This window comes from Danio aesculapii, chromosome 20, assembly GCF_903798145.1.
Source record: "Danio aesculapii chromosome 20, fDanAes4.1, whole genome shotgun sequence".
Lineage (NCBI taxonomy): Eukaryota > Metazoa > Chordata > Actinopteri > Cypriniformes > Danionidae > Danio > Danio aesculapii.
Genome location: NC_079454.1, coordinates 33,465,198 through 33,487,897, shown reverse-complemented (window position 1 = coordinate 33,487,897; position 22,700 = coordinate 33,465,198). Strand labels below are relative to the sequence as shown.

The 22,700-nt window shown below is 35.4% G+C and overlaps 1 protein-coding gene across 1 annotated transcript in view; it reads right to left on the bottom strand.

Moving 5' to 3' along the window:
- Positions 1-21,722, bottom strand: part of scml4 (Scm polycomb group protein like 4) — a 57,212-nt gene extending 35,490 nt beyond the window's left edge. The window contains exons 1-2 of the mRNA XM_056445461.1: positions 21,394-21,722; positions 3,405-3,642 (exon numbers count right to left, since the gene is read on the bottom strand). Coding sequence (XP_056301436.1) covers positions 3,405-3,606 — 202 coding nt within the window. The 5' untranslated portion in view covers positions 3,607-3,642; positions 21,394-21,722. The remainder of the gene's footprint in view (positions 1-3,404; positions 3,643-21,393) is intronic.
- Between the last annotated feature and the right edge of the window lie 978 nt (positions 21,723-22,700).

The window sequence follows — 22,700 nt, the reverse complement described above, 5'->3', positions numbered from 1 at the left end:
GGGTGTACATGTGGGTGTAAGATATTTTTAGTTAAAGGGATAGTAAAAAAGGTTCCAATGTTTATTTATTCTGTTAAACACAAAAGAAGATATATTAAAGCTGAAAAACTTTAACCATTGACTTCCATATAAAGACAATGGAAATCAATGGTTACAGGTTTCCAGCTTATCTTCTTTATTGTTTATCATAAGACAGAAACCTAGGCTTGAAACAAGTAAAGGATGAGAAAATGATGGCCAACTTTTCAGTTTTAGGTGAACCATCCCTTTAAGACAGCTCATAAATGCAGTTTAGTCTAGAACTAGCCTTAGGCCATGTCTAAAAGCAATCATACATGAGTTCAAATAACATTTGTGAAAATAAAATGCTAAAATATGGCTATATATATCATTAAATAAATAATTAAAATAATCCAAACTGCAAAAATGAAAAAATATATATATATTTTAAAAGGGCACCTATTTTACCCCTTTTTTAAGATTTAAGATCAGTCTTTTGTGTCTCCAGAGTGTGTCTGTAAAGTTTCAGAACAAAGTACCCATCCGATTATTCATTATACCTTTCTGAATCTGGGAAATTGGAGCTGTTAGGACATAGTAGCTGTTTTTGTTGCCTGTGCCTTTAATGCAAATGAGCTAGTTCTTCCCGCCCACAATTCCCAAGTGCGCGAAAGAGATCTCTCTGTATTGCTCTGATGCATGTAGGCTTCATGTAGATAAACAGCACAGTGACAGACAAGAATGAAGCAGACCTCCCTTACTACAGTAAGAACTTTCCCAACGGCTATTTGATATATTTGTTTTGGAGTTAATCAATTAACTGTCAATCAATTCGGCTGGCGGGGAAACTGCACTCCTACATCACTTTGTGGTGGGCCTCAAAATTGCAGGGATTTGGATCCTATTTTAACATCCGGAAATTAACAAAAGAGACTCACTGTGTTTCTGTCATCCCAATATGACTGTGGACACACTATACCTACACAGTTCTGTCCAAACAGCTTACAAAAGTTGATTTTCATCATAGGTGCCCTTTAAAAAGTGTGTGTGTGTGTGTGTGTGTGTGTGTATATAACAAGTTTTTAAAAATTATTATCATTTGTTTTCCTGGCACAGTTAAGTCTTAGGAGTTATATTAAAAGGATTCAATGAACATTAAAAAGGCAATGGTAATATTTCACAAAAACCCTTAAGAGTAACAAAATAATTACAAATAATTCCTTACAAAATAGTAAATTGTTTCTGTGAAATGTCAAACTCAGAAAGGAGACCTTCACGGCTGTTTCACTGGACTGCGCTGTGAAATACATTTAGAGAGCCCATTTAATAGCCTGATGCAGAGCCGGACACCATTCACCCATCCAGCTGATCGCTATATTTAATTTCTAATTACGCCTGGAATACAGAAGCCAATAAATCAAAAGTTAATTAAAGTCATGGATTCATCTTTAGTGCAACTCAATCATCTCAAATCCATTAACATTGTAGATGAGAGACAAGTACTGTGTGTGCGTGCGTACAGTATATGTGTGTGTGAATTTTTATGTATGCTTTTTATGTATGCTTTTTACTGTATGTAAATGAAAGAGGAGAGAAAACCAATGCCACATTACCTTAATCTAAAAGATTTAGCATTTTAATATTTCAATTTAATTTATTATAAAAGAATATACATAAAATAATAAACATGTATACAGTGGGTAAAATGTTGCTTTTTTTTGGAAGTCAGATGAATGTAGCAAAATAAATGTCAAGCAAAATTGAAAACAAGCTATTTTCTACAAAGTATCATTCGTTATTGTCAGCGCTATTTATAGATAATTAATACTTATTCAGATTATAAACAGGATCAGGTTTGGATTCGAACCAATTTGCTGAACTAGCATTTTACAATCATTACATTAATGTAATCAATAAAGGTTTGACTGGAAAAAACGCTCAAAGTGAACCCAACAGAGCGATCACCAATAATTTAATCAGTTTCAGAGTCACATGAGCAGAATCACCTGAAGCCTTTGACTCTAAATTATATTATGATTGCACACATGTAAACAGCAAGAAGGTCACTGGTTCGAGCCTCGGCTGGGTCAGTTAGCATTTCAGTGTGGAGTTTGCATATTCTCCTCGTGTTCGCATGGGTTTCCTCCGGGTGCTCCGATTTCCTCCACAGTTCAAAGACATGCGCTATAGGTCAATTGAAAAAGCTAAATTGGCAGTAGTGTATGTGTGTTTTCCAGTGTTGGGTTGCGCCTGGAAGCGCATCCACTGCATAAAACATATGCTGGATAAGTTGGCAGTTCATTACGCTGTGGCAACCCCAGATTAATAAAGAGACTAAGCCAAAAAGAAAATGAATGAATGAACGTTTCTGGATGCTACTTTTCTTTTGTCCTAAAATATACAGTGGAAATCAGAATTATTAGCCCCCCTTAATTATTATGTATTTATTTATTTGCATATTTATTATTTATTGTTTTTGCAGGTTTCGCCCTCCATAGGCAGGAGAGGGGAAAGGGGGTGTTAAAATGTGTAAACTGATTGCACTGTTAAACTATTAAAGAAAAAAAAATATTGCACACATGAAGAAAATATGCAACACAATTTGCACACACACAGACACAGACACACACACACTAACTCAAGCCAAAATAACAAAAGGATAAAAGCAAGCATTGTCTGCCAAGTCCTCCAGCCAACGCCTAGCATCGAGGAGGGGATTTGTGAAGAAGAAAAATAAATAAATAAATTGAAGTGTTACCCCTCACAAACAACAGCAAGAAGTTATTTACTTCATACATGGCAAGTTGCCATAGCAACAGACAAGGGAATCTTGAACCATGTTGTTGAAATATGAAAAACAGCACCAAATAGCACCAAAAATTAATATACGTGTAAGACCACTGCAGTGCCTACTATTTCCCTCCAAGAAAGATAAAAAGGAAAAACATCAATCTTTCCTCACACAGCATGAGAATAGGGAGTGCAATAATTAAGAATGACATACATTAATCTTCATTAATCTTTTTGGAACCAAGCAGTGCAGAATCCCGAGGTTTCAATGTAATAAACGGAGGAGCTTCTCCTTCTTCCTCTCCATCTTATCCTCTCTAATGCTGCATTTTTCCCTCTTGTGCCCAATTACTCTTCTGTCAAATCTTTCACCAGCTGGCGAACCATCCAAATCCCTCTTAATTATGGTAAAACCCTGAGTTTTAAACAAACAGGTCTCTGTATGCACATATAGCATTTTATACATCACTGAAGAACTGACCTTTTTTCGGTCATGACAGGAAATGAGGAAACAACACCAATTGGATTGTAACAAGCCCAGCTGGCCAGCCACACAATCATCTTGTGTTGTCAGTGTGTATCGTGTGTTCGTTAAATCACAAATAATATCTTACTTTGTGAACAAGTGGGAGGAGTCCTGTCTCGAGGCCGCCGCCCACTCTGCAGTTCCTCTCCCAGGTCAACTAGTTGCCACAAGCTCCTCCCCCTGTCGTCACGGCGGTCAAGGCGAAGGCGGAGCCTGACGCTCTGCACACCCAGGACGCTCGGTATCCAGGAGACAGTGGAATCCTCCAAATCCCTGCCCCGCAGTCTCATTCCCACAGCCACTGGCGCATCTAGCAGATCATTACACTGGACACACACACACAAGCAGAGCATCAGAGCACAACGCAGAGGACACACACACTTTACATTACAGTAACGAGTGGTCTAACATCAAGCTGAAACCAAATTATCAATATATTAGCTATGGCATTGATATATTATTGTTATCATCTGTAAATATACAGGCTAAATTGGCAAACTTTTAAAAATAAAATTAAATTCAGTCATTTTCTTTTTAGCTTAGTCTCTTTATTACTTTGGGGTCGCCACAGCGGAACGAACCGCTAACTTATCCAGCATATGTTTTACGGAGCGGATGCCCTTCCAGCTGCAACCCATCACTGGGAAACATCTATACACTTTCACTACGGCCAATTTAGCTTACCCAATTCATCTATAGCGCATGTCTTTGGACTTATGGAGCACTTCTTGCAGTGAGGCAATCGTGCTACCCACTGCTCCACCGTGACACCCTAAATTTTATTTAGTTTCATTTAATTTTATTTAATTTAAACCTGGAACCAGTATTTTGTAGAGCAAAAAAATTATTTAAAAAAACGAATTAATTACTAAAGCCAAACTAGTGGTATTATGAATAGTAACTTCTAAAAAAAAAAGTAAATTAACTAAAACCATATAAACATTATCAAAATAATATAAAACAAAAAATAAATCTTTAATTTTAGCTAGTGATTTAAGGGTTTAAGGGTGCTTTTGCTGATTCCCCATTGCAATTTCCCCATTACTTTAACAGTATTTGTTAATTTTTCAGAAGTACTTTAACAATCAAAGAGATGAGATGGTCACTTCTAGTAAAAAACAAACAAACTGTAAGCTACAAACAGCACAAAAAGCTCTGAGACTGTAATCGAAAAATAGTGTGGGTGGATGGGTGTGTGGGTGCTTTGGATGGATGAACATCTAATTAAAACAAACAACACTACAAATCTGTAACAGAACATTTAAAAACTATAACTATCAAATGATACTAAAATATTACTTTTAGGAACTTCTGGCCAACATCAAGCTTAAAGAGCTAGACAAAAAAAAAATATATAGATTCCTTGGATACTTACCCGACTAGGTGTTAACAAGAAGTAGCAAAAAAAAAGGTTGAAATTCATTTATTTTCCTTCACCGTAGTCCCTTTATTTATCAGGGGTCGCCACAGCAGAATGAACTGCCAACTTATCCAGCATATGTTTTACACAACGGATGCCCTTCCAGCTGCAACCCAGTACTTTTACAGTACAGTTATTCAGTTCACCTATACCACATGTCTTTGGATTGTGGGGGAAATCAGAGCACACGGAGGAAACCCACGCGAACACGGCGAGAACATGTAAACTCCACATGGAAATGCCAACTGACCCAGCCGGGACTTGAACCAGTGACCTTCTTGCTGTGAGGCGACAGTGCTAACCACTGAGCCACCATATCGCCGGTTGAAATTCAAGAGCTATTTAATCTATGGCCGATTAATTTCTGTGTTTTTGGTTAAAATTATAATAAGCCTTAAGCCTTAAATTATAATAAACATTAATTAAACATAAATGTAGAGGAACAGATCTTAACCTAAGCCACGCTTGGACTTTAAATAACTAATTTCAGCATGTTTTACAGTCACCAGAGTCCTGTTTCACATATAAAAGCAAGCACAAGATGTTTTCATTGACCCTAGATCAGGGTATTGAAGGAGTCGTGCATTAGAGCTTCTCGGGCGTCTTTGTCAGCAGAATAAAAGATCAGACCAAGTGCTTTGTTTGGCAAAGGAATATTTCTTGGCAGCCATTCCTGACCCAAGCACTGGGTGGGTATTCAGATTGATATTCAGCCGAGAGGTGATGCAATGCTTCTTCAAAGTAAAGATGACCCAAAGTGGTCAGGACGTTAAACACATAAACACCACACATGCAATGTAAATAGAGCTTCTCCACTGCAAAGCTATGCATGTCCCCTGTGGGATGAAGTCACTTACGGCACTGTCATAATCTCTCTGCGTCACGTTTTATGTTTTGTGCTTTATCTTCCAGAAATTTTCACAACCGCAACAGAATGTTTCACAGGGACAGAATTCAGAGGACACTGTAACCGCAAAACCAATGAAAGAAAAATGCATCCTCCAAAGCTTAATTATAGCTCCCAGATTCCAAAGAATAACCATAAATTAGGTGGACAACAACGTTAGCATAGCATGACATTATGATGCAATAATTAGACCACCATTGCTAAATAAGCTAAGGATAGAAAGACAAAAAGTGCACGAAATGCTAGAAAACCGACAAATGGGGTCTGTAAGGATTTTTTAAAAAGAAAAGTAAATATATGTTGGTGATGATTAAAGATATAGTCCAGCCAAAAAAACTCATCAAATTCGCACCCTCATGCCATTTCAAAACTGTGTTTTGACAGATTTTCTGTTTTCTGCTGTACACAAAAGAAGATAATTTGAAGAATGAGGATATCTAAACAGTTTTGGTTCCAGCTGTAAATTAAGTAAGTTAATTAATAGGCTCCATATTTTTTAATTCACTATTTTTTTCCATTTATATATGGTTAGTTTGAACTTTGAGGACAACAGGTCCTTAATACACAAATACACTTCATTGAGCATACACTATTATTACATGTAAATACTATTTAATTTGGAAGGATACTATATACAGTATTGCAAGCTTACTATGTTTATATACTGCCAACCCAGCCTGATCTCACAAGAAAATGTAACTAGATTACATTTTGTAAGTTTAGTGGCTAATTCGTACAAGTTCAGTTTTACAAAAATGTACAAATTTTAAAAGGAGGCGTAGCACCCAGCATCACCTCTAAACTCAACCATAATTGGGGGATAAGCAAATTTTATTAAATTGTACGAATGAGATCGCATGATTTAATATGAATTAGCCACTAAATCAAAAAGTTACGAATGAACCCTTTTCACAAGCCTGTTACCATGAATTTAACGGTCCACAGCATCAATCCTTTAAAGTTTTTTATATTTTTATTTTTAAAAAAACATATGAAAATTTATATGTATTTATGTATGTTGTATATCACCTTTGCTTCAAATTGCAAAAAAATTAAAAATGAATTACAGCTTGTGCGAGGCGTTTCTAATGCAGCGTCTATGGGACAGGACAGCAAATTTGACGTTATTCTCTCCTCTGGCTGCTGTCATCAGTCTCACACTATTTTTTTTCTGTTTTTCTTTTATTGATTGAGCAAATAAGGTTGTAAACAAATTATTTGTTGTATTCTCCCATTTACTGCACTCTAAGTTTTCCCAACTATGACGATGTAAGAATGGGTTTTAAACCACAGCGGTTCGAACTGTAGTTCTGCCACGACGTCCACTACTGAGAAACCCGGAAATGTGAAAAGGGTCTATTGGCATGAGATAGCGTTGGCCCACGCTATATACAACTCATTGACTTTATCTGATTTTAAATGACATGTCATCTAATGTGCCAGAATAAAACATTTAATCTAATGTAATGATGTGCACTTTTTGAGAAGCTGCTTTGGAACAATAATTATTGTGAAAAGCACTATACAAGTAAACTTGATATGAATTAAATGCAGTTTATTTATAAACTAATTTTGAGAGGAGCATGTGTTTATGATTGACTGCGGCTGGTCCCGCATTAGCCAATGTATGATCCACCAATCAGAAGATTCCTAAATCACTATAAACAACTAGAGTATCTTACGTTAGTCATCTTCGTCTTGAAAAATCCCCCCTTCCACCTCTACTCCTCCCCTTTTCTTGACAGGGCGGCACGGAGGCCCAGTGGTTAGTACTGTTGCCTCACATCAAGAATGTCACCGTTTTTTTTTTTATATCTTTACCTGGCCAAGTTGACATTTCTGTGTGGCGTTTACATGTTCTCCCCGTGTTTGCATGGGCTTTCCCCAGGCTCTCCGGTTTCCTCCCACAAGCCAAAAACATGCAACATAAGTAAATTGGCACCATAGATGAGTGATTAATCAGCAGTGTTTCTATCCATAGTTATTCATAATTTGCACTCACTATTAACAAGCAGGAGAGTTCTCGAGACCTACCTGAGCTCAAACTCCCCTCTCACACTGCAAATGGGAGGGAGCCCCGGGCTCGAGGATCTTTTGAGCTCAGGGCTCTCTCCCGGGACAGCATGCCAAACACGCTTTATAATCAATCATCAGCTAAGTGTGAACTCTTGAAATTGAGCTTTATTTTTGCTCTGTTAACTTTTGATGTTGAAAATTAAACTCCACTTTATTGACGTTTTAGAAACAATATATTGTATAAAAATAATACATAGAGAATTAAGTCTGTACAATAACAACAAAAATGGCAGTTTATTACCAGGTTTCTGTACTATAATTTATAACACCAATACAGACAACATATATTACTACAAACTATTAAAAATGTAAAAAAAAAACAATAAAAATCTAATAGCAATTTCAAAAATTCTATTAAAAAGTATAAATAAATGAAAAAAAAACATGAATAAAAACTTGATAATGTATGGATTTAATTATAAATTGTGAATTAAAAATTTAAATAAATTGTAAATTATAAATTAAAACTTGATAATTTATGGATTTTTTTAACAGTATATTTTACTGATAAAAATGCAATGGAAGCCAACAGGAATGGTTTGGTTACATTCTTCAAAAAAACAAATATTAACAAACCATTAACTAACATTACTAGCTCAATAAACTACCAATTAGTTGTTTATTAATAGTTAGTAAGGTAGAAGTTGGGTTTAGGTTTTGGGTAGGATTAGGCATGCAGAATAAGATCATACTTTATAACTGCTAATGAAAAGTTAAATGTCTTAATATTATGCAGATAATAAGCAAGCAGTTAATAACATGAATTGTGACCTAATCTAAAGTGTTACCGACGCATTAATTTCCAGTTTGTTAGTTTATTACCCAAACTAAAAACTGGTGACAATGTAGCAGTGCATACTGTGTACTTATTCTCCAAAACCTTTAGTCAAAAAAGTCAAATATTTGCTAATAGTCTTTCAAACTCTGGCAAGCTCTGCTCTGTATATGAAAGTCTCTCAAATTCCAGTTCATCATAACCACAAATAACCATTTCCATTCCTCTCAGCGTCAAAACAAAATGTGCAGCATGAAATTCAAAAAGTTGATCTGGAACGCTGAATGACTTCCACTGACCAGCAGAAAATTAATCATAGTAATAATGGGGGAAAAAAGAAAGATTCAAATTATCCAGCTGCGTCAAACAATAGAGCTTTTGTTTGGAAAAGAAATTGGACTAGAAGGAGAATAGATGACTTTTCAGCTAACAAATCCAGAATATTCTAATTCAAGCATCCTTTGAGCCATTTCTTCAGTCTTAAGAAAAAAAAATTAAGCATTTAAAACATTCATTGCACATCAGTTTTTTCATTCATATGTGGTTAAAAGAAAAGTGCCATATTCTAACCCGGTTTGCTTGGTGCCATTTGCGGCTTTATTGATGCATTCGTGAAACAATCCTGCATAAGGACATTGGGTTTTAATTGAATGAATCGTGAACCCTTTTACTCAGACGGATTTGATTAGACGTTTTCCTACAAGGGGAAACATTAGAGCGTGCGTCTTAATGGAAAAAGTCAAATCCCTGCTAATTCTGTGCGAGATATTCGGCCAAGTATTGCAGCATTTAATAGAGTATTACAGCGCATTGCATGTTTAAAATAGCTGGTTGCTTAAATAGCGTATCGACTGCACAGACAAACAGTCCTACAATTTCTTTGATTTTTCTTTTTTTTGTCCCTCCATTACTCATTTTGATTTAACAGCCAAATCGATGTGGTTGCTGGTCTTTGAATGTGCTGTAAGTGAGATAACTCCAGGGAAACACTGCGGAGAAGACTAACAAAGGGTTGTAAACAGTGACCGATGGCGATAGAAGCCTTTTCACCAGGGGGTTGAGCGCTAATAATATACCATTCCTAATTGGGCCCTATGAATTCTGTGATGCGGAAAATGCAGATTGAATCGAATAATCCATTCATAAAATAGAATTTATAGTAGAATCCAAAACAATGAGGAATTTGAGTCAATCGTGAATGAATCAGAAGCTGAATATAGTGAATACTTAGACAGTGTCTGTGAATATTAAACAGCAAAAGCAGTGTGTAAATATAAAGAAAACATATTCTTCTCTGTGTAAATGTGATTTCATATCTCATGCTCACAAGATGCTTGTTTCTTACTAGTTTTGTCACTAAGAGCTTTTTTTGTGCCAGATATTAAATTTTTGCATTATTTGTTGTGATCGAATATCTTAAGCAAATATTAATTTCTTAACTCTTTTAAGGTGAAGCATTGGCATTGTGTTGTACAAGTTTATAGAAACATGTCTGAAACATCTTCTTCGTTATTTTGACAAATTGTCCTTTTTGCTAAAAAAAAATATTTTAAAATTAGAATACATCACAATTTACAGAATAAAAATTGAATTGAAAAACGTCATTAAAAATTTTCAATGTGAATAAAAAAGCCAACAACAAATTGTTAAAATTCAGAGAACAATATGCAATATTCAAGTAGTCCTTTTTCTCATAGTTGTGTTTTTTATATATTTGTATAAAAACACTGTATTTTCTTATATATTATTTGAAAGTAGTAGCAATAGCAGCAGTAATAAATAATAATAATAATAATAATAATAATAATAATAATAATAATAATAATAATAACTTTAATTTTAACAATATGCATGCATCTTCTCGGAGTTTGCATGTTTTAGACACTGTTTAGCACGGTGCACTGAGCATTGGCATATCTTTGTTTATAAATCTTTTCTGGGTTTACTCCCCTCATATCTCCAAACTTACATTTATAAAAAAATATATATAAATAAATAAATAAATAAAAACTTCTCTAGCTATAGCCTTCGGTCTCAGTAAGTTTATTTATTGTCTGTACCAGTGTTGCATGCTGAAAAGGGGAAAAAGGCTTTTAAATATACAGCACCTTTTGCATGGAATAACCTCCAAACCGTATAAAGAGTTGGTTTCACTATATGCTTTTAAAAATATTTTAAATGATTTGGAGTTTGAAACATTGGCCTGTAGATGTTCTGAATAGTTTTTAACTGCGTTTTGATGGATGAATGATGTTACCTGTTATTTGTTTTCTTGTTTGTTTGTTTGTTCATAGAACCCATGTGAACTGTATAGAGCCTAATCTGGCAGGACACTCTTGAGAGATACAAGAGATGTTTAATCTCAATGTGCTTTTCAGGGTAAAATAAAGGTTATAATAATAATAATAATAATAATAATAATAATAATAATAATAATAATAATAATAATAATAATAATAATAGGTAATTTCAGTAAAAAAGTACACATTTATTAAAGTTCATAGATTAGTCTATCTCTTTTAGTTCACTTGTTTAAACATAAACATTAAAAACATTTTATTTATGTATAATATAAAAAATTATAATATAAAAAATTATGTTTAACACAGCAAGGAAATTTTCTCTGATAATATTTTTTTCTTCTGGAGAAAGTCTTATTAGTTTTATTTTGGCTAGAATAAAAACAGTTTTAAATGTAAAAACAAAAAAACATTTTAAAGTCAAAATTATTAGCCCCTTTAAGCCCTTTTTTTTTTTTCGATATTCTACAGAACAAACCATCGTCATACAATAACTTGCCTAATAACTAAGCCGAAAAGAGAATGAATGAATGTGTTGAAAATCTCTCTGTTAAACAGAAAGTGGGTAAAAAAAAAATAGGGGGGCTAATAATTCTGACTTCAACTGTATATATATATATATACTTATACAGGGTGATTCAAAAAGAATACCACAACTTTAAAAACCTGTATTTAATCAAAGAAATATGATGGAACCTTGGGTAATTAATCAATGTAGAATCAGTACATTGTACAATCAGTAGAAAACAAGTTCATAGATGTTCAATATGACCCCCTCCAGACACTCTAGTGACATCAACCTGAAAGTTGTGGTATTCTTTTTGAATAATCACCCTGTATGTATATATAGTGGAGTTTATACTACTGTAAATAATATATAATACTAGATTTATGTTACATTAGTTCACTAGATTGATGTCAACAGCAGCTCAAACAATAAAGTCATATCCTACCCTGACAGTCAGATTACATGTGATAAATGTTTTACTCACTATGACTACAATAAACCTGAACCCTCACCCCCTTTTTAGTTATTATAATAAAAAAGCAGAGATGAGTAATCTAGATGCAGAGGTCTGCATGCTTTTCTCTGACCGCAGACCAGCAGCTGCCCCTGCAATAATGTCTGCCCGTCCAGATAATCCTTTTAGAGAGGGCCACACTTGGCCGGTGCTTTATTAGCATTCATCCATATTTTATCATATTTATCCGTATTTGCCCTTGTCCTCTATAGGCCGAGAGACGCTCAGGCTCCCCTTGAGAAATTACTACAGCAGCAAAAGACGGAATCAGAGACACAGGCACATTCACAATTACAACATTAAAATTCACATGTGCTCAGGACAAATGCAAACGGACTCTCGAGTCACATTCAACAAACACACAATTCTAATTTGTGATATGTTAAAGTGCTTTGAGGTGCGCTTAAAAAAAGAAAATTTTAAATCATGATACTAAAATATGATGAAAAGTCTCTCTATCAGAGGCCTAAAAAAGCAGTATCATTTTATTTTGAGTGGTCATTTAATCAAGGTGCACATTATTCCACTGTATCCATGCACAATATCATTCAGTGTTAAAGTTTTTTAATGCTCCTTTTCATGCGTTTCGTTCACATACTGTAGTTTTAAATCACCTTTGCCATAATTTAATGCAAATCTCATAAATAATATAAGACATTTTTTTCATATAGTACATTAAAATCAAGTGTAATTTCATTTAAATTCACATTTAAATTCATTGTAATTAACTGTATTATTTTATTCAAAGTTTACACTTCACATAGCATTCAGAACAAAATCTAATTTACGTACTGAATAGAACTTTCACCAAAACATGAAAATAATCAGCAGAGAACTATGATTTAAAATAAGAAGCACAACAATTGTAAACTGAAAAATTTAAGTTAACAAATAAAATCTCAAATTAAAATCAACATTTAATCTTGTAAACTATTGTTCTACTTGAAATCACATGTAGTATTTTTTTATTATTAATTACAGCTTTTAATATATTTTATGACTTCATTCCTGATGATGTCTTGTTTAAGTGATATTTCACCCAAGAATGAAATATTCGTCATCATTTACTAATCTGCTTTGGTTGTTCAAAACCTGTTTGAGTTTCTTTAGCCGTGTCTCATTTCAGAGGCTGCATCCTCCGAAGGAAATCACTTAAGTAATCACTTTCAATAAGACATGTCATACTCTTTTTGCTTTTTAACATGCGTTTATGTATCCAAGTAAAATAAACCTAATTCATATATTTAATCCAGAGTTTTCGTTTAAAAACGTCCTGCTGTTATCAGCGCGCAATGAATCTTGGGACTTTCGTGGCCGCAAAGGATCCACCGGTTGTATACTTTATTACCTGTGAAATGAAAGATGCATTTGGAGGCTGCATTTGTAGCCTTCTAAAACAATTTTAAATGAGACCAAAAAAAGATATTTTAAAGAATAATAGTTGATGGTACCCATTAACTCGATTGTAATTTCAATATGTACTACAATTTTTCAAAATATCTTATTTTGTGTTCAACAGAATAATAATAATAATAATAATTATAATAATAATAATAATAATAATAATAATAATAATAATCATCACAAAAGCACGCACATTCAATCTCAATTGGGTGCTTAGTCAAACAAACAATACAAAAATATATGAAAAGGTGAAACCCCTAGAGCTTCAAAACTATAAAGTATCAAATATATTTACTTAAAATACTGCTTGCTTTTAAAATACTTGCTAGGATGGCCTTTTAAGTGATTAAATCTGACTGATAAAACTTTTGGTGTTTTCTCCTAATATATATATAGGGTGGACTGTCCCTTTAAGACACTCACACATCTTTGAACAGTAATGGTATTTAATCCCTATATACAGTGCTCAGCATAACTGAGTACACCCTATTTTGAAAATGAATTTTTTTATCCATCTCTCAGTGAATATAGGCAAAGTATTTTGGTTCATTTAAACAAAACAGATTTATTAAACCGATATATTTATTAAAATAATATTTTAGTCACCAAACATTTAGAAATTGAAAATTAATACAATTAAATTCATGCAAAATATTGCAAAAAAATTACAACCTACAAAATTTCAACTAAATATTTCATTTTTTTTGCTTCTCTCTCCTTTTTTAAATTTGTATTTAATATTTTCTATAACATATAAATTTGGGTGTACTAGTTTTTGGACCGTTATAGCAAGTATTTTGTTAGATAAGCTCCAGATTTGGCTTCAATACTGACTAATCTAACGTATATGCACTAATATAATATTGTATAGCTTCCTATTAAAAATATTAATTTAAAAGATAGATTTGTGAAGGGTGTACTTATATATGCTGAGCACTGTAATATAGGTCTAAACAACAACAAAGTTCAGAAATATGCAAAACAATTGACAACATTTTAAAAACATGCATATGATTTATTTAACACTTTAAATGTGTCATGAGAGTTCATCAACAAGCTCTTCCCTCTGTGAGGAGCCCAGAGGTCTATCATTGACAATATGTTGAGTCAGCAAAACAAGAAGACTGATTTTGAAATACACTTTCCTTTAACAGTTACTGTATAGGTTTCCACAACAGGAGACATATTTGAATATCTCAGTTAAATACAGGAGGTGGAGAGATTGAGCTAAAGGCCAGATTTAGAAGAAAATCGCATACGAAAGTACCACTCAGAAACAATTTCATAAAAATCTGGGAGAGTAACGCAATCAGAAATGTGGAGTGTCTAACAATAGTAATAATAAACGGTCACGTGATGAGAGGAAGGTCTTGTTAACTGACTGAGAGTTCACGTCGAGGATCAGCTAAGAAACGACCTTCAGGATCTTCTGAAATTTCAAACCAGCAATATCACAATCGTAATCATACTCTCAAGAATCACTTCAGAAAATTGCTGAGCTCGTATCGGCGCTTGCAAAAGGCACTCTGTCGACCACAAGAAAATATTAGCCACTTTTTGCCCAATTACTCCACAATCAAGTATTATTTCAGGTCCATTTTCCAGCCGGGAACGAGTGTGAATTTGAAAGTACAATGTGTGGCGCTCTACGATATCCTGCTGGGATCTCCGATGCCTCAGCACAAGGTCAACACAAAATTATTTATCTATCATGCGGCGGTATTTTCACACAAACCGTAACACAAAGAGTAAAAATGGCTGATATTGCATGACCCTGAACAGCTGTGTGTGTGTGTGTGTGTGTGTGTGACTGTGGTGTGTTTCTAACCTTGTAACCAAACACACTTTCGCACAGTCAATCTCTAGTGGCTTATTTGGTTCGATAATAAAGAATGCTTGTATCAATTTATTCGCTCTGTCACAGTGCCTGAGGGTCTGTTAATACACACACCACTGCATTGCGTGTGTGTGTGTGTGTGTGGATGGGTGGGTGTCAAGGGGGAAAGAGACCTTCACAAGAGTGATTTCAAGCGTGCTTAATCTCTGAAGTTGCCCTTTTCCAAAAAAAACATTACTTGGGGATTAATGATTATCCCAAAATGAAGACTATGAAGACTGTTGAAATCTAGTTTCATGTTATTGAGGTCTAATCAAGAAATGATATTCCACAAATGGCTCTGGCAACCAGTGGTGTAAAGTAACAAACTACAAACACTCAAAGTACTGCAATTGGAGTAGTTTTTCTCAGAAATTGTAATTCACCAAGTAGTTTTAAAAATGTGTACTTTTACTCTCACTCGAGTACATTTTTAGTGCAGTATTGATACTTTTACCCCACTACTTTCCTTCAACCTGCAGTTACTACTTTATTTTTTCTTGTCTATGAAAATTAGAAAAATCAATCCTATGTTTCCTGTGCAATCAAAGCGCACACAGAAGGCAAATCGCATCATAATGAACTACTTCAAGACATGGGTGATTTATAATCGCAGCAAACTGTTTGGAGGCCTTAAAAGTGTCCAAGATGATGTCCAAAATCTGTACACACATTGACCCAGAGACTGTTCAGATGCATGTCACTTATGAGAAGATGACGGATGTTACTGTATCATGACCAAAATGGCCTTAAATACCCAGCAGGCAAAGGACATCAACATGATGTTAGATTGATGTTGTACCCTAACATCAGGGGCGGCGCTGGCCGCCACGGACCCTCTGACAAGTTATTGCGGATGAAAGTGAAGAGCGGGGGCGAGTGGGGCAGCTGGGGTGAGATTAAGGTTGATAGTTAAGGGGGGGGGGGGGGGGGGGGGGGGGGGCGCTGTAGGAGCGGACCCTTGATAATGTCCCCTAAATGTATGGGCCCTTAGAATCGTCCAAACTTTGATTTTGGTCACATTCCAACACAACCTAAAATCAACGTCATTTGACGTCGTTATTGGACATCAAAATAACGTTGTCCTTAGACGCTGGCTAGATATTGAATTTTGGTTACCTGACATCACAACCTAAATCTAACCTAATATATGCCTGCTGGGCAATAACTAAATTAAATGCACTGTTACGCAGTGGGTAGTACGTTCGCCTCACAGCAAGGTCACTGGTTCGGCCCTCAGTTGGCATTTCTGTGTGGAGTTTGCATGTTCTCCCCGTGTTTGCATGGGTTTCCTCCGGGTACTCCGGTTTTCCCAACAAGTCCAAAGACATGCAGTACAGGTCAATTGGGTTGGCTAAATTGTCCGTAGTGTACGTGTGTGAATGAGTGTGTATAGATGTTTCCCAGTAAAACATATGCTGGATAAGTTGGCGGTTCATTCCACTATGGTGACCTCAAATTAATAAAAGGACTAAGCTGAAAAGAAAATGAATGAATGATTGAATGAATACAGAATGTTACGTTTACACACATCCACAAATTACATGTAAATGCATCAGCTTTTTACAGCGCAACACTCACTACTCACTACTCTTGAGTGCTTTTGAAAGGGCTACTTTTTACTCATATTCTGAGTAATATATACAAAAGATACTTTTACTCTACTTGCACTACAATTTTAGGCAAGTAATGGTACTTTTACTCGAGTATGATTTTTCAGTACTCTTTCCACCACTGCTGGAAACCCATTAAGCCATAACAAAATTATAATCAGCTTTCTATTGCCCTCAGGCTGAAAAAAATTATTTCTTGTTATTCTACTCACACACAGGCCACTCAGGATGTAGGTGATTTTTTTTTCTTCTTCATCAGAACATTAAAAAAGTTTTTAAAGGCCACGTGAAGTACTTTGAAATGTGCAGTTTTGTTGGATGTGTGACTGTAAAGTAGCTCCTTCCTCTTTTAAAAAAAGAACCAATAACAAATCACAACTCTGCCAGCGAGGGTGGTTGAGTTCAAGCGCATATATCAATAGCATCTTAAAGGAAGCGTGACATGTCAGATACTAGAGAGCATTTGATTGGTCAGAAGATTTGATGACAAACTGAAGGATGACGTGACATCAAAAAATTTGCTGATCCATTCAGGCGGAAGTGAAAAACTGAACGCTTTGGAGGTTTACAGCTCCTTAATGTGCATTTTGTCACTGTTTTGAAACACACTAGATTATAGATGTACAACACACTGATATTAACATCTAAAAAAAAAAATAATAATAAATAAATAAATATATATATATATATATATATATATATATATATATATATATATATATATATATATATATATATATATATATATATATATATATATATATATATATATATATATTATTTTTATGCAGACTTTAACTCAAATGGTGTTCTTTGAAGAGTCATAAAATAAAAGTCAATGGCTACTGGCAAATTTGAGAGTCAAAAAATAATAAAAATAAACACTGAGGTCTTAGAAAGTGGAACAATCAGCTTGTAAACTATTTAAAACACTAATACCTTTAATCCACAGAGTGTAAACAAACAGAGTCAGCTCATATAAATGCTTTTTCACACAGAGTCAGTTTATGTATGGTGTGGTGACAATGGAGCTGTATTCTCACCATGCACAATCAATCACAGCACGACAGAGTGAGATTTTTTTGTCGTTCAAGCTGCCCTGGAATGAATTGGGCTGCCCAGTTAGATTTGAGATGTAGATCACATGCCTGGAGCTGCTGTAGATGCACAAACTACTGGTGGCGCTATTGAACAGAAAGCAGTTCTGAAAACCTTTCCGTGTTACGAAATTCCATGTTACTGTAGCTTCTTTGCAATGGACGTCCAATGTTTTCCTGCCTCCAGCGCCTAGACTGCAGCTCTGCACAAAAAGTTTGGCTAGAGGAGAAATGGTCGTGCCCAACTGAGCCTGTTTTTTCTCAAGGTTTTTTTTTCTTTCACTTCCGTTAACTGGTGAAGTTTGTCACCACTGGCTTGCTTGGTTTGGGACTTGTGGAGCTGCACATCGATGGATTTGCTCTTAAGTGTTTGGACTTCCAGCAGTGAAATTTAAATCACACTGAACTAAACTGAACTTCAATTCTGAAAACTGGAATGAAGCAGTTTTAAATTTACTAAAACTTTTATGTTAAGCTGCTTTGACACGATCTACACTGTAAAAGTGCTATATTTTTGGTATCTGAGAAGAATAATGTTCTGATAAAAGTCTACAAAAAAAGACTATAAAAATAATCAACAACAAAAAAAGTTATGTGGCAAGAGAAAATGAAAATTAGTGAACAATTTATTGTCATAAGCATTAGAGAGGCCTATTGCACAAAGCTGCTTTGTTTTTTACTCAGTTAAGTTTGTGTATAGTTTAATTAAATTTAGAGTTTTTGGGCTGAAGAAGGTTTTGATCAGGTTTCATCACTATGATAACAATGCTAAACAGTTAATCTCCTCTGGAGCAAAACTGGACCAATCAGCTGTGAGAAGTGACACAGTAAACACTCACCGGCCACTTTATTAGGTACACCTGTCCAACTGCTCATTAATGCAAATTTCTAATCAGCCAATCACATGGCAGCTGCACAATGCATTTAGGCATGTAGACATGGTCAAGACGATCAGCAGCAGTTTAAACCGAGCATCAGAATGGGGAAGAAAATTTATTTAAGTGACTTTGTACGTAGCATGGTTGTTGGAAAATGTTGCCTGGTCTGATGACCCCTTTATTAATCAGGGGTCGCCACAGCAGAATGAACCGAAAACTTATCCAGCATATGTTTTATGCAGTGGATGCCCTTCCAGCTGCAACCCATCACTGGGAAACACCCGTACACTCTCATTCACACACATACACTACGGACAATTTTAGCTTACCCAATTCACCAATAGTGCATGTCTTTGGACTCAGCACCCAAAAGAAACCCACACCAAAACGGGGAGAACATGCAAACTCCACACAGAAATGCCAACTCGAATCAGTGACCTTCTTGCTGTGGGGCAACAGCACTACCCACTGCGCCACCGCTCCGCCATACTTGAATATTATATATTCAATTAATTTTGAATTGTAAATTAATCAGTTATAGTTTAACAATTAAGATTGATATTTAAATACTTGCATTAAAATAAATTTGCGTCAATGTATAAAGCTTTTAAAATGAATCAGTTGATTAATTTTCACTGATGTAATATTTTCTTTAAGTTGCCTTCTCAAATTTTTGCTGCATCAGCATTGTTTACATCAGTGTTTATTGTGCATTTAAAGTCACTACATTTCTGATATCTCTGAATCTTCAACAGAGAAGTGAATAGCTGACTCAGACTAGCTCTCTCATGTGTTGTGTGATTGGCTGTTTACTCCACGTCACACTTTCAGTGGCATGTGGTCCAGAGTTCATCACAAATTCTGGATTAAACAGAAAAATTATATCAAGTGTTGTGAATCCACTTCAACTTGGTTCATGTAACAGGCCTCTGCTGTTTCTTAATTTACTGATGTATATTGTGCAGTGGATAGGGTTAAAGTCAAATAACAGGGGGGAAATGTCAAGGATTAGTGTCGTAGAGGGCAGGCTGCCCAAAACAATTGCACTTTTGTCATTTGCAAAACCTCCCATACATGAATTTGCCATAGGCGATAAGTCATTTCATGCTCAGTGTGAAAGCACTATTCGTCTGTGATTCACCACACATTATCAGGTCATGCTCGGTGTGAAACGGCCTCAAGTCTTTATATGCACAAATGTCATTATGTGCCTCGAGATGTCAGCTCACATTCCACTCTTACAGAGGCTGGAACACAGCTAATCGTGCTGATCACTGGCTGATTGTTAGCTTCAGAAGACCTCAATGTATCATCAGAAGCCACAGGTATTAATGTTGTTTTGCAAGCATATGGGCTTTTTTGCCCAACAAAGTGTCAGCAGTAAAAACAGTAAAGTCAAATACATCTTGGATGGTCTGGGGGTGAGAAAATGAACATAAAGTGTTTATTTTTAGGTGCCTTTAAGGGAAAGTGGCAGCAAAACAGGAGGCACCACAGGTGGGACAGACAGGTTTTCTCAGCGGACAGGAACACATAAACAACTCTACCCAAAGGGGATGTTTATTGTTCAGCTTGATCAGGGGACTTTGATATAAATAGATTTCAGTTTTTCCCCAAATTCACCTCAGATGTTTCATCCAAACATTCTTACTGAGGTTATGTTGGTTTTATTTTCACACATTCGGACTTTGACGTTCAATAAAACAATATAGCAGAATTTAAAAGTCTAATAGAGATTCATTATAATGATGTACTAGTATGAGCACAACTTATGACATCTATGATGATAGATGATATCTATGTTGTTTACCATGATACATTAAATATTGTGTCTAAAATCGCCTGTAAGAAGACTTCAAAACAACATTAGCACAATTTAATTAACTGTCAACAATGTTGTACTTTGATAGTCATTTACTGATATTATGACTTCACTATTTAGAATATTTTAATGAAATTATATTAAGGTGAAAGTCTGAATGTGTGAAAATAAAACAAACTTTACCTCGATGACATTCTTTGGGGGAAAAAAGTATGAAAAATATTTAAAATCTCTGACATTTTGGTATCTAATCAAATCCAAGCTCAGTGAGAGACATCAAGATCTTTTTTGGAACTCTTGGTGTGACACTTGAGGTCATTTTCTCAAAAAATGAATGAATGAATGAATGAATGAATGAATGAATGAATGAATGAATGAATGAATGAATGAATGAGAAGCGGGGGGGGAGGCATTTTACTAATTTGATATCAATTGTTTTAAAAAAAAAAATCTGACTCATTTCTGGAACTTTTATCCTGAAGATGAAACTAAAAGATCATAAAATTTTACATGAGTATTCTATGAAATTATAGCCCTATTATTATTGTTGTTGGTAATATTAAGAAACTGCAGCCTACAAATAAATCAACAAACAAACGAACACGCAAGCAAGCATATGCTACAGTTCAAAAGTCAAAATTACAACAAGCCATTAAAATCTTCTGATTAAGGATCTCGTGGTGATGCCTGCAAATGTTACATCAATTTCTTCTTTTAAACGTGCACACGGCAAGTTATTGCAGCCTATAATGTTGATTAATCACCAGTCAGACAACATCGCAATGGCCATTTCACATTTGCGTCGGTGGTGAACTCGCATGTCTCGAATGACACCGACATCGGGAATGATCCACCTGAATAAAGCAGCTGACACCAAAATGCTTTACCTCAGCTTGTCGGCGGCTGCAAAGCGTAGACCTGTCGCCTTTCCGAGTCGTGCCGAATAATCCCTCCGAACCGCTGCAGCTGGACTGCGGGCTCGATTTTCCTCCCGCGCCGCCGGTGCAGAAGTGAAGTCGCGCGAGGACCGCGGCCAGAGCTCCGGGAGCACGAAAAAAAACAGCCGGTTTTTCTTGCACGCAGACACGGTGCCAAACCGATCCGCACCCCGGGGATCTAATTAAACGGCAAGGCACGGGGGCGTTATAGTGAGACGTTTATATATATTTCGCCTAGGTATGCGAAACGACGTAGAGTAAAACACCCGCACAGGATATCCGACTGCATCCCCAAAAAATCTATTGCATAAATAGTGCATGTGTGTGTATATCTGGAGCTGGAAATCTCTCCTCGGTTCTTGGGTTTTGGAACAAACCCACTTGAACCCACATGAAGCTTGTTTGGCAAATTCCGTGGAGGATTGGAGCTATTTAATGTGTTTCCGATACGGAAATTTTCTCTAATAAAGCAGTGCAACGACGTTTTTTAAGTTATGAGTTTTATATTGTCCACAGACTCATAAATAATAGGCGTAAAAACCAATGTATATCAAATTAATGTATCGCATCAACAAATGTTGTAAGATCCCATAGCAAATATCAAACCCTCTGTTTACCAGTTTCCTTCTATGATATTTCATCAAAGCACATCTTTTTATGAAATGCAATGCAGATTTCATTCTATTTTACCCTAAATCCTAAATTTACAACCCACAAAGCAGTTGTACCCGTGTAAATGAAGCATGGAAACATATTACAATTATTTAGCCTTTATTTGCGTAAAAATAAACTATTAGTTCAATTCACGGGGATTTTGTAAGTTTATTGGAGCTTCGGATTTATTCGGATCTATATGCAGATTTCTTGAGAATGAAAAAAAACCCTTTTTTATTATTGTTGTTCCATGCATTAATTGCCACGTCTGTTTATTCAGTGATTCATTCATTTTAGAGTTATTGGTTTGAAAAATAAATGTCGCTGCTGTTTATACTCTTTTTCCCTCAAAGCTATTGAAAATCCGAAGAGAGAAACAGAAAGATTCGCATATGCTGGATTTGGGTGTTGAATATGTATTGCAACCTGTTCGGGACACCACACAAGGTCAGTGCGACTGAAACCGATTTTGTTTCCCAGCCTATAATACAGCCTATATAAAGCATGACAGTCATGGCTTGCATGTTTTGTGGTAAAATGAAAAAACCCACAATCCAGCGCATTAATTAATATGCAAACGACTGGACACATGCAACAAAAAT